We start from the raw sequence: 13,404 nt of genomic DNA on the forward strand, positions 1-13,404 counted from the left end.
TTTGTGGTGCCCGGCCCTGGGCAGAAACTGAACCACAGCAAGTTCCATCTGAACCTGAGAAAAAACTTCTTCACTGGGAGGGTGACTGAGCACTGGCCCAGGTTGCCCAGAGAGGTAGTGGAGTCTCCTTCCCTGGAGATATTCAAAACCCGCCTGGACGCGATCCTGGGCAATATGCTCTAGAGGACCCTGCTGGAGCAGGGAGGTTGGACGAGATGATCTCCAGAGGTCCCATCCAACCTAAACGATTCTGAGATTCTGTGACCCTGCTGGAGCAGGAAGGTTGGACTAGATTGTCGGAAGCAACGGGAGACATGCTCATCCGATGATGATCACAAGCCTCAGTTTATTTGCACATTTTCATGACTTATATAATAGAGTTAATTAGCTCATACATATTGCAACAGCCAAGCTCCTTATAGGTTGCTAACATTAGTTACTTATCATGCCCGACAGCCAGATACGGTCAGCCTGTTTGTACCGGCATTTTTGCTGATACAAAACCTAGCCTCAACCCCACATCCGCTCAACCAGACACTTCCCCAAATCCACGCGACCCAGGCGCGTTTCACATTGCCTTCTGACACACAGTTACATCCAAGCAGTTCTTGCAGCCGTGTCTTCATGTCTCTCGTCACGTAGCCGACTTCCCAAAATACCTTCCACACTAGATGATCTCCAGAGGCCCCTTCCAAGCTAAACCATTCTGTGATTCTGTGATTTTACCCAGCAGTTCAGCAGGTACCAGCTGTTGGAAGGACGGGTGAGAAAGAGGGTTGAGGCAGAAAGAACAGGAATCTGTCCTGCCAAGGAAAGGGATATTGCTATAGAACAAAAAGCATCATCTTTGCATACCTGCAGAGCCTGAATGGCAAAAGTGAATCCAGTAGGGCTGTTTTGGCCTTGAATGCCACATCTGCTCCTACCTGAATTCTCAGGAATTTAATGAAGCAGAAAGGACTTAACCCACCTGTACGCTTCAGTTAACGTAAATGGCTAAGAGTTTTAACTCAACATGAGATGCAGCAATTTGAGCAAGAGCAATCACTTCAGTACTCTATCGTGTTCAAAGGCACCCTGAAGGGAGAAGGTACCTGATGCAGTCAGCTTTTTCCAGCAAGTGTGCCTTCTTTCACGGAGCTCTCTCTCATCAAGTACTGACATTGCCAAATGTGCCAAATCTGACTCGAGCTCAAGATAATGACAAGAAAGATTCTCTCATTAAAAAGTCTCTTTCCATCTCCTAATACAGACCACGCTCCTCAGTATTCTGTTTAAAACGCACTGTCACCTTTTCAATACTACCTGTTCTTCTCAGGTAACATCCTCATCTTGCACTTGGAGATGCAGGGCACTGAGTATTTGGAATATTCATTTATGGTAGTTCCACTGCAGACACTTCACCTCAACGTTGTGTTTGATCACATAAGCTCTGTCTTTTCATAAAATTAAAGCTCACGTCTCAGATTCTGTTTGCAAACACCCTGTGACATTGTCAACTGTTGAATGAGGGACATCTTTAAATATTTGGAAAGTAGGCAGGAAACAGTAAGTGCTTTAGTAAGCTAACTGTTCCAAAAGCGTTCAGGACTCTATTCACACTTCCTTCCACCTCCTTGTTTTTGGAATAACAGACCGTTGCAGGCCTCTGTGGGCTAGGCGGGTATGAGATAATACCTTCCTTCAGCAGCAGAAATAGGAATGCAGTATACCACGAAAATGCAGGAGTGAATAATATAAAAATGAATTGCCACATTAGATAACTGACTTAAGTGATTGTTTTGAGGAATACCAGTCTTTTGGTCTGGTCTTTAGGTGACTTTTTGGTCACTATTCCTTCAAACAATCAAACCTTAGCTAAAGCAGATTCCTAACCTTACTTAGCTTTTGTAAATAGTTATTGCACAGGCCAGATGGCATCTAGAATCAGCATAAACTCACCTGTTGGTTCTCATTTACAACTATTTTGATGGGCTAAATGTAATGGCAGACTTTCTGCTAGAATAGCTGTCTTCCGGAGAGAAAACAAAAAACCTACAAACTATATACTGCAGTAATGAACATAGACTCAAAACCAGTGAAAAAGCTAGCAAGACAGAACAGCAGCAGGCAGAAGCAGCCAGCAAGTTGCTTCTCACTGTAACATTTAAAACCAAAGGCTTTCTTAAGGAAGTATTTTTGTAGCTCTCAGTTGCAGCTATTTGATACAGGACCATTCATCTCTGCATACGTACAAATGCAGTGTCTGCAGGTTGCTGGTTTGCAGGTTGCTGCACCATCTGGGCTGAATTTTCATACCAGGAGAAACTGTGGTTTCCCTGAATAAGCTATTATATTGTAAACAGTCTCTCAAATCCTGGGGTATCTGTCAACACAAACTTGGATTTACTGGAGCAAATCCAGCAAAAGGCCACAAAGACAACTGAGGGCCTGGAGCACCTCTCATACGAGGAGGAGAGCCTGACAGAGCTGGGACCCTTCAGCCAGGAGAAGAAATGGCTCAGGGGACACATATCAATGTGTATAAATATCTGATGGGGAGAGTAGGAAAAGACAGAGCCAATCTGTTCTCAGTGACAGGACAAGAGGCAGTGGACACAAACTGAAATAACGGAACTTCCATTTAGACATTAAAGCAAACAAACAAACTTTTTTTTTTTTTTTTACTGGGAGGGTGGTCAAACACTGGAGCGCGTTGCCCAGAGAGCCTGCAGAGCCTCCGTCCTTGGAGATATTCACAAACCAACCGGACACGGTCCTGAGCAACCTGGTCTAGCTGAGCCTGCTTTGTGCAGAGGGGTTGGACTAGACGATCTCCATAGGTCCCTGCCAACCTCAGTGATTCTGTGATTCTCTGAAACTGGTATAAACTGCTCTGCTTTTCATAACTAATTGAAGCCAAAAGTTATGAAAACAATCATCTATGACAAGTGTTTTTTTTTAATTAAGTCTCATTAGAAATAAAAGGAACATATCCACCTCAATTTGCATATTCAGTATTTCAGTGTCACACCCAGTTTTGGACTGCAATACTTTTTTAAAAAACTACTAACCCCACTTATCTCAAAGGGATTACAGCTATCTCTACTTTTTAAGCCCCTCTCACACTCCCAAACTGTACTATTCTTATCCATATACTTATCAGAAGCGAAACTGTAAGCTTTAGGATATTTATTTCCATTACATTTTTGAAATGTACATTTTCCATTGAAAAAGAACTGTATATCATGTTTTTACTATAAAAAATAGTTCAGTATTTGACCTTACTCCATGAGTCAGAAGTAGGTAAGAGTGAAGCATTCATACACCTCAACTTGAAGAGTGAAAATATGTGCAAATGTAGAGACGGTCATAAAAAACTTTTTACGCTCTAAGAAGAGTATTTATTCACTAGCAAGTGAAATATGTTCAATATAAAAAGCAAACTGTTTTCTAATGAACTATTATTGTTGATTGCTGTATCTAAAACAACTGAAATGAACAAACTTTTGCCAGTTCAAAGGGCAGCTTTCCAAAGATTGAATTACCTCTTCATAAAAATACTGTACAAGAAAGTAGACACAAACATATCCGAGAGAGTTAGAAAAAGACAGACAGACAGAGACAGACAGAGAAAAAAAAAAATCTGTTAACTGTTGACTCAGATCTCCATTCCAGGAATCACCAAGGAATTAGCTATGGAAGGAGTAATGCCATACCTACCACTCTTACTAACAAGGTGCAAAGAAAGATCTCTTCCAGTGTAGTGCAGCAAGTTGTAGTCAACCATTGAAGAAAAAGAAATGAACTGAAACCACACCTATAAATGTCAGAATACCTAACAAAATCTGATGCCGATTAAAGCTTAACACCAGATATATCTTAATCTCAGGTGTACAAGCTCAGATGAGACTATCTAGGTCCTCCTCCAAAGACACAAATCACCTAATTTGCCGTTATCACTGTAAATGGTGCACGCAGGGTAACTGCCTCTCTGCAGTTCACTTCAAAAGTCATGATATGAAATGTAGCTGCAATTTTATTCCAATACATTATTAAAATATGAAAAATTTGCAATTTCAGACATCACTAAAAAGAATTCCAACTTTGGGTTTTCATACCCTAGATTGCATATCCTTCAGTTTCACATTGAACAGAAATAGTTGCACAAGGAATAGTAGCTCTGTAGAAAAATCTTGGCCTTTCTACGTTTCCAGTAGTCCAAAACCAAGAAGTTTTCTGATAAAACTTTACAATCTTCACATCCATATGTCATTTGGTTAAAAAAATATCCTGAGTTTGTTTAAAAAAAAACACCTCTTTTGTGCAATCATTCAAATAAAAAGCTTCTCTCCTAAAACATAGTAAAAATCAGCTTGTTTCATGAGCTTCTCTGACTTCTGTCACACTGTTGCACAGAACCGCATCTAAAGGAGCACGCTTTTTGCGTATGCTGCGTCCAGAAGCAATAAGATCAGCGTATCCCCGCTGATGGGAGAAAGCGTAAGCAGAACGACGTCCAGATATCCCTCGTCGAAAAGTACTCTGTCTTCGCTTCCATTGTTGTTCTTCTGCCATGTACTTCTTACGGTTCTTCTGAATCTTCGTGTGGGCAAAAACAGATTAGATTACAGATACAGTACAACAGACTGGATTATAAGGGAAAAGAGCTTGTTTGCATTTACTGTCTGGGGAAATAACCTGATACTTTTTTACAGCATTAACTGCTTCACAAGAGGGTTTCTTGTTTAAATTTGATTGTGTTAGAAACAAGAATCTATACAGGAACACATCAAAGTTTCAGAAGGACTCACTGTGTTCTTTTTTTGCACTTCAATAATTATTTTCATTTATCTTTAAATGCCTTTCATTAAAGGGGTATTCTGTAGATTGAAGATACATAGGAATAGCTTTCAGTTGTGTTCTCACCCTGGCAACTTCTTTCTTTTTACACAACACTTTATCACAATTCTAACTATTTTTACGCCCACGTACAATTTGTCAGCTCTAGGCGAAATACAAGCAAAACAAAAACTGTCCGCTATATCCTGATACGTAATAATGAAACTCCAGTGTAGTCCAAATAAAAACGAAAGTAGGCTCATGTGGTTTTACAAAGGCAAGTGCTAAGCCAAGAGAAAGGACAAGTTAACTGAACTGTGTGCTGAGCTTGTACACATACTTCTACGTGACACAAGCACTTAAGGAGGATACGGGGCGATGAGAACTCATCGAAGTAACACTCCACTTTGGATGGCAAAATATCCTGGCACCAGTCTTTACACAATTAAAAGTCTGACTTTTGAAGAACCCAGCTGCCACTCTCCCTGGTCACAGGAGCCGAATTCTACAGTCTGGGTGTAATTTTCCATAGGGCACAATTATCTTATCTTATTTGTTTCTGAATATTTGAACTAATACTGGATCCTGTAAGTAAATACAGACCAAATTAACCAAACTACTGTAAGACTTTACTTACTCTATCACTTTCTGAAGGCCAAACTGTCATTGATAAGAAACGCAGAGCAACAGCAGGAAGTAAGCAAACAGCAACGGATAAAATCATGGTCAACCAAAGGTACGGCTGTCTCAGAGCATTTGGAGCAGTTCCTAAGAATAACAAGAGCAGAAATTAGTTTAAGAGCTTACATAGGATATGATCAAGTAAACTAGTCCTAAAACACAGATAACATACTAAAAGCCACAGCTTCTTCCCTGAGGACCTAACACTCAGGTAGGTATGCTGTAGTGTATCACAACATCAAGCTTTTATTTATAGAATCTGCTCTGAAGAGACTGTAATATCACAAAAGGTTACAGAACACTTCCATTACCTTTACAACTTAGCCACATTCCTGTTAAGGCTCTTTTAAGGGCCATGGGAGGCTGTGAGACAAATGCTTGGCTGAGATGCCTGGCTTTCGTACTGCTTTAAAACATACAAAAGCAAGAAAAACTCCTTCTGGTACCATTGCTGTGTATGTGGTCTAGAACATAAGGGATACCTTAATTTGAAAGCCAAACACTCAATCTTACAGAACTTTCTATCAAACTAAGTAGCAGTTACGTCTTTATGTACTTCTGAAATGTGGAAGATATTCAAGTAGAAGGAAGTTACTAAAAACAATTCTAAAACATTACTAAAAGTCAAAGATAAGTATTATATTAGAGGCAACTACCTTTCTTTCAGTTGGGTTTAGCTCAAAATTGAGACCTCATAAAATGAGGGGGTTTGTTTTCTCTTTTTGGAATATTTAGATTCAGGCAACAGAAGAATGTCTTATCACTAGGAAAATTAGGAAGCTCAATTTTCCTAAGAAAAGAATTGCCAAACGGCCTCTAGTATGCCTCATTGGACTTCCAACAAATTCCAACAAGGAGCTGGTAACAACACTTGGCTTTGACCTTTCACTGATCAGTTAGAGGAACTTGGCAGCATGTGAAACACACCCTGTGAGATAATCAGATTCACTTTATTTCAGGCTGATTTTCATTTGCAAACACCTACTGCTGTGCAGTGTCAAGTTCCAGCTCATTTTCACTGAAAGGAAAGAATTATTCCAGGAAAGCAACCTGGCCCCAAACATCAACAAAATCTTTCTTTTAAAGTTGGTTAGTATTTACCACCCTTTACTTTTACAGGCATCAGTTCATGCCATGACATTTTGGCAGTAGTTGTGCTCACAGCTGCTTGAGATGGGAAAAAGACATGCACAAAATAATGACTGACCTGTAAACTGAAAGGCAGAAGGAAAGAGAACATGGATTCCAGCACTGTGAAAGTCAAATGTGATACCAAAGTAAAGCGCAATACTCCCAAACACTGAGAAAGCATTAATGAAAGTCCAGTAAGATGTATCCAAACCAATCTGAAAGTTAAAAAAAAAAAAAAACCTGAATGAATTCATTAATTCAAAAGATATGTCAATTATTCTGAAGACTGCCAACTTTTCAGTCAAGTCTTCTCTCATGCAGTTACACTTCCAACTGAAAATTACAGTTTTGAAAGAGAAGAGAGAAGGCAAAAAATGTGGAAGCTTTTGTGCATACTGCTACGTTTTCAGTAAAAGCATTTAGAAACATGACCAGAAGGTGTTTTCAGAGCAGAGATCAGGAAGCTAAGCTTACTTGCCTGAAAATTGACGACAAATATAAGAGAAGATGCTGTTGTGACAGCAAATGACTGATAATCTGAAGGTGCTTCTCCATCTTGTCCCATAGTTTTAAGATAAGCTCCATATGGTATGAAGAAGATTATCAGTGAAGTTACAATTCCATGAATCAAACTTACAAAGAATTTCCTGTAGTTAAAAAGCAAGTCTTTCTGTCCCAAAACATACAATCCAGGGAACCGAAGACTCAATCTGTCGCTTACATCCTTAATAAAAGGAAAAAAAAGTTGATGCAATTAGAAAGAAGCAAAGGCCATAGACTAAGTTTCTCCCCTCAGCAACGTTCCCTCTCCTGGAACAGGAGCTTGGTGGGGCTACTAAGACAACAACACAACTTTCTTGTTCTCAGTGTGAGCTTTGAAGAGTGAGAAACTCCAGTGTCCCAAAGGAAACAGCTCTTTTCCTTTCCAAATAGCAGCGTGGGGCTCCATGCATTACTCTGTGGAAAGTCCTGCTACTAGGAAGAACCAAGACTACAGAACATTTGTCATGCAACTGCTGCATGACCTCTTTCCAGGCTTGTAGGTTTTTAACTCATTTGCAAAGACAAGAACGTCCACAGCTATGTTGCTCTTTGCAGCTATATATTGTGTAGGAGTCCTTTCACTACACTGTGAATAAGCAGAATACTAGGGCCATCATTGCATATCCTGACTTTAAGTCTCTAATGTATACTCAGGAGGCAGCTTAATTTGGTACAGAATTTATTTTAGCTTTTATCTCAGAAGTAAGCAGAAATATTGATTTGCCCCACCAGCAGGCAAGCCTGGTCTGGAAAAACAAGCAGAGAAGGCTAAAGCACTTGTCCCATTGAATTAAAACAAACAAACGCTGCACACCAAGACATACTACCAAATACAAAGTCATTCAAAATTGTTCAGTCCCGGCATCTTCAGCACAGAAGGGTAAGCAGGCGTATGTTTGCCACCTGTTGCTATTCCACAACATCATTCACACAACACAGCAGGCACTTAGAAATATTTTTAACAAACAACGTTAACACTGAAGATCTCTGACCTCATTAACTTTGGCTATTTCAATAACCCTCTGTTTACTGTCTTTTGTTACCACGTGCACTGAAGAGGCAAGAGGAATTCTTTTAAAAGAAAAAAAAAAAAAGCAAAGCCTTGTATGTAAAACAAAGCAACCAGTTCCAGTGTAATTTCACACTTGATGCCTTTGCATTCATCTGTTGTTAACAACACGGCACATACCTGGTCAAGCAAGCCAACTAGCAGGACTGGAAGGCTAGTATACAACACATTGTACAGTGTGATGAACCAGTCTTCATATGCTGTCTGCAAAAAGAAAAGGAAGTTCAACTGTTCATTCTTTCTTTCTGATTACACTTTTTCCTTCTAATTCTTGAGAAAATTCACACTCTATAATAGCATTAAATTACCTGTCTCAGTGTTTCCCCAAAAGGCAAGCAGCACCTTAGGTCAAAGTTCTGGGAAAACCATTTCTAACCTGTATTAAGCCGCCTCACTCCTTACAAACCACCTATGTCACCTGACCTGAAATACTGTCTAAACTGACATCTCATGCTGAGCATCAGTCTGGTTGATAGCTGCACTGGTGACTGATGAGCACTTGGCATCCCACATGCGAGTCTGGTAACCCGTGTCTTTTCTGCTCTGCCCTAGGTATCCACAATTTCCATCAAAACAAACACCATTAACCTCAGGCAGGGCTGCTTGTTTGCGACTATGGCCCTTGGCCCTCCATGGAGATGGTCTATGCATGTAGATCTGTGGGCCTTTTGGCATAGGCCTCTGGAGATGAGTTTCATCTCTCAAAGCCCTGATGGTGCACAGGTGACCACAACCTCGCAACACTACTTGAACTTTGAGCACTGCCATTTATAACAAACGGACTTCAAGCCACTCTAAGCAGCAGTTCAAGATATAAAAAAAAAAAAGTGAGGGGGAGTTATTTGGTTTCCTACTGATACATAAATGCACCACCTCTTCATCTCACTTCACTGAGGAATATCTTAAGCTGCAGGGCTGGGAAACACCTCTTTGCCTCTCCCTGAAACACACGCTTTGGCACATAGACTTTTGTCTTTAGGAGAAGACAGTCCTGAATTCTCTAAACAGTCCAAATTTTGTGGCACCTGGTTCACTTTCCAGGCTTTTAGAAGAAGGTAAACAAAACTGTTTTGCAAACAGCTAAAGACTGAGAGAAAAAAGAAAGGCTAAACCACTGTTTAACAATCTCTTCTTCCCTGTACAACCATGATACTGACTTTAAGTGTTCTGACATCATAACCTACTGCTTAGCTTATAACTAACTAGCTTAGTAGTTATTACCTATTCTCCTGCAGAAGTTACTGCCTTTAGGTCTGCTCACATTAACTTCAGGTTCCCATCACTTCCCAGGTAAAGCCTTTGCTATTCTGCACTGACAAAAAGGAAGATCTACTTGGTCGTATTAGACATGAGCATGCCTCTTACCTGGGCAGAAAAGCCATTAAAGAATGAATACCAGATGTGGGCTAGCGTAAAGGCAAAGTTTTTGTAGAAAAAAAATCTTAGAAACTTGCACATCCTTATGTAAGACCATCGGCCATGGACCAGCAACAGTCTTTGGAGGTAGCGGAATTGCCCAAAAGCGTAGTCACTTGACATGACAGCTTGCATCCCTTCTTGGCCACTGATTCCTACTCCAACATGGGCAGCTAAGTTCGTGAAACAAACACCACACAGTAATTGTACAAAGGGAGAGGAACAACACGACTGAGGACAAATCCTCCACCAATCCTGTTCGTTACTTCAGGTTCTCCTGCCCCATTTTATTTTTGTATACAGCGTAAAGGCTACATTGAAGTCTAACATAACAGTGCATAAGCCCTTCCTTCCTCTGTTTTTTATTGCTTACGAGACAGAGCAAGCCACCCCTGAATGAACTGACCAGGCTGTTTACAAATATAGATTCCTAATATAAGCCATATCCCAGAAATTTCTTTTTCAAAGGATTTTTTTCAGGAAGCATTTCAAAGAGCACCAGTTGCAGTACAGTATGGCTAATGCCTCTGAGTACAGGATAGCAAAGCTCTTGTTCTGCCTTTTATTATATCACACTTGTAACCCGCAACATGACAAGAGATGTAATCCAAGTCCCTTCTCAGGGAACATCGACAGATAAAGCTAGAATATAAGCATATCAGCAAAATACACTGACCATTTCATAAAAGTTTTCCTCAAAAGGGGAAAGCACGCACACAGAAGCTAACAAGAAGAACCAAACTAAAGTTAACATAGGTAATGAAGTAAATTCTAGATTCTTCTTAACGCCTTAAGAGTGAAAAGACTGTGAAAGAACTCCCAGAATGAAATCAGCTTTACAGCTTGCTTACTTTTAATCATGTTTACGTCATTGGCACCATCTCCGATAGCCAGAGTAATAGCTTTCTTGTATTTCTTCACGAGCTCAACCACCATGGCTTTCTGCTTTGGAGTCACTCGACAGCAGATCACAGCTCTGCATTCGCATGCCAAATCTACAAAGTTCTTTTGCTGCTGTTCTTTGTTAGCTTCAGCCCTTCTTCTATTCTCAGTTTGCTTTTGTTTCTCTTCTGCTGTTTTGGGGAATTTCAATTTAAGTTTCTTTTTCTTCTTTTTCTTCTCTAGCAGGATTTCATTCTGTGTAACCCAAGACAAAAAATAAGTTACGTTTCAAATAGCACTCTAAGGACTGCGTTTACACACACACACTTAACTTTTTAATTATGTCCCCTTTACAGTGTTTTTAAAATATGCTCATGCAGAGGAGGAACAAACAAAGAAAAACGGAAACAATGAATAAAATGTATTCGCTGAGATTAACAAAACCAAAACACTTGTATTTAGTGTCACCGCACTTCTTACGGAGCTTGAAGGATTATTTCTTCTGATAGGGGCTAGTTCACTGTTGAAAAACATTTCAGTATTTAAAACTTCTCTCCCTCCTATTTCCTCATCTCCCAAAGGAAGTATGACCATGCTAAACATAGGCTAAGCACATCACGGAGCATCACATAGAGAAATACCCAAGTTAGCTCTGAGGCAGTACAGCTGGAATAGAGAGGGTTAACGGGTGCAATTTTACCTAATGCTCCCGCTAGATTACCTTCAGGGATCCCAGCCCTGCTTATTATGCCTTAGGAAGAACTCTATTTACTTATTTTTGTACCAAATAAAGGTTTAGGGTTGGAACCCCAAGATGTAGGCAGACAGTTCTTAGCTGGTTTTGGTCTTCCTGCTTCATAGTTGTCTGCAGAGCAGCCTGCCAACAGTATGGGTAATAATCGTTGAATTGCTGCTAGTTCCCTCTCTGCTGGAAGTTCTTCCCTCTTCTCTAAGCTCCTGTGAGAGCACTATATTGCAGGACTAGGCAGGAAATAAGCCTCTTGCCTTTTGTTTCTGCCCTTTCATTCACACCTTTCATTTCAAGCATGATTTCTGTGCCTACACTGAAGTCATGCATCCTGTAAAGGTAGCAGCCATCTCTTTCCCTTTCTTTTTTTTTTTTTTTACATTAGACTGGAAATCCCCATGAAGAACCAACATCCTGGAAACCAGACTGATTTTGCTGGGGTTTGGTTTTACTTTGATGGCAGCTACCAAAGTGATTCCAAAGGCCTGAAACACTCCTTATTTCACAGAGCATTTTTTTTCCAACCTTCAACACTAAAAATATTTCTGAGCGTAAATATCAAAGATGTTCAGCTGGTGGCACAAGGGCCAAAGGATTTTCAATGACTGGTTTAGCAAAGCAAAGAAATGAACAGAGTCCTCAACAGAGGACTCTGTGACATGGTGGTACTCCTGGCCCCAAATTCTCAAATGCTCAGGAGAACCTCTTTGTACATACCAGCCAGGAGCCAGTGATTATTAAAGCACGATCTCTACCACTTTGAAAGAATGGTTCATTCATTCTTAGAGAGGAGTGTGTACTTGATCCAGCTCTGTTCCTCTGGTTTTCCAGCCTTGTTTGAAGAAGAGCACTGGAAAGAGAAGCAGATACTATTACAGAAAATTCAAGGATAAACTTTAAACTAAGCTAGATCAGTCCCAGACTGGAAATGTGCAAGAAAGAAATGCAATATATGCTACAAGAACTTTTTGCTATTTATTACGTGATGCTCTAGGGAGTGCTGGAGTAACAGCAAAGAGAGAGAGTCACATTAAATCAATATCCTTGCTGTTTTTCAAATGAGGAAAAGTTCAGACTACATTACTAAAAAATGGGTCAGGAATAGTTGTGACACGCTGTTACAAGGTCCTAATTCTTCTCCCAACCCCATGTAGCCCTTCCTTGGGTCTGAGCATTTTGACAAATTCTTTATCACTAACCTCTCAACACTTTGCAATACGTCTTGTTTATGTTTTTATAGCATGGGTCTGTGCTGCGTACAGGAGCGTGGGATAGGGTGAAAGACCAGTTGGGGTAATATTGGAATCCTGGGACAGGCTGTGAGAGCAAAATATGGCATAGATTTGCCTACAAATCCACAGCAGCACTCTCTGGGCTGCTGTACATACTGAACTAGATTTGGACTAGGGAGAGACCTACTTAGCCCACTCCAGAAGGGCTCTTGGGAGCACTCTGGAATGAAATCTCTGTTGATTTTCAGAGGACTGGGACAGTTCTACTCTAAAGGGCACAGGACTGAGTCTCACTTATTCAAACTATAGCACAAGTTTAATGTCAAGAGCAGTTGGCCTAGAACTTAAAGCTTCTCCGGAATAGTATATCATTACCTTTACCCACAATTAAAATGTTGCCTTGTAAAATTACAATTCCGGAAAAATCCAAAGAAACAGACAACATACAGCTGAACAACAGCCACCAAATGCTGTTCGGTTCACTGAAGAATCAGTGCAGGAGAAGCCAATGTTACTACTGGGATGATTTTGAAAATTAAATGTTGTTAACTTCCACGCAAGGAATTTCTTTGTGGTTTTCACTTGCCTTATATCCTCTCCATAGCAGATTGTTGTTTCATCTGTTAAGAGTTCACAGGAAAATCCAATATTTTCAGCAGTTTCTACAATTAAAAAAAAATAATGAAAAGAGAAAAGTGTCTACTTAAAGTTCTGTAATGTGTTACTGTTGGGAGCAGCTAGAAGTACCTGAAGTCCTCTTAAGTGGATTTTAAACTTGTGTTTAAGTATGAAAAGTTCAATTTCCACACAGCGTAGATAAATATAAAAATCATATATGGCTCAGAGAAGCTGGGGAAACGCTTGTTAATTATTTCTCATAG

The 13,404-nt window shown here is 40.2% G+C and overlaps 1 protein-coding gene across 7 annotated transcripts in view; it reads right to left on the reverse strand.

Moving 5' to 3' along the window:
* Positions 1-2,632: 2,632 nt before the first annotated feature.
* The window catches only part of LOC138064846 (phospholipid-transporting ATPase IC-like), a 57,005-nt gene continuing 46,233 nt past the window's right edge, over positions 2,633-13,404 (reverse strand). For 6 of the 7 annotated variants that reach the window (XM_068928980.1, XM_068928985.1, XM_068928978.1 and 3 more), the window contains 9 exons: positions 13,110-13,185; positions 12,009-12,141; positions 10,513-10,798; positions 9,611-9,834; positions 8,366-8,449; positions 7,112-7,357; positions 6,710-6,848; positions 5,459-5,589; positions 2,666-4,581 (listed from right to left, as the gene is read on the reverse strand). In XM_068928980.1, coding sequence (XP_068785081.1) covers positions 4,351-4,581; positions 5,459-5,589; positions 6,710-6,848; positions 7,112-7,357; positions 8,366-8,449; positions 9,611-9,834; positions 10,513-10,798; positions 12,009-12,141; positions 13,110-13,185 — 1,550 coding nt within the window. In that variant the 3' untranslated portion in view covers positions 2,666-4,350. Of the gene's footprint in view, positions 4,582-5,458; positions 5,590-6,709; positions 6,849-7,111; positions 7,358-8,365; positions 8,450-9,610; positions 9,835-10,512; positions 10,799-12,008; positions 12,142-13,109; positions 13,186-13,404 lie in introns of all 7 variants that reach the window. The other variant, XM_068928981.1, reaches the window with a different exon arrangement.

The sequence above is a fragment of the Struthio camelus genome, chromosome Z, assembly GCF_040807025.1.
Source record: "Struthio camelus isolate bStrCam1 chromosome Z, bStrCam1.hap1, whole genome shotgun sequence".
NCBI lineage: Eukaryota > Metazoa > Chordata > Aves > Struthioniformes > Struthionidae > Struthio > Struthio camelus.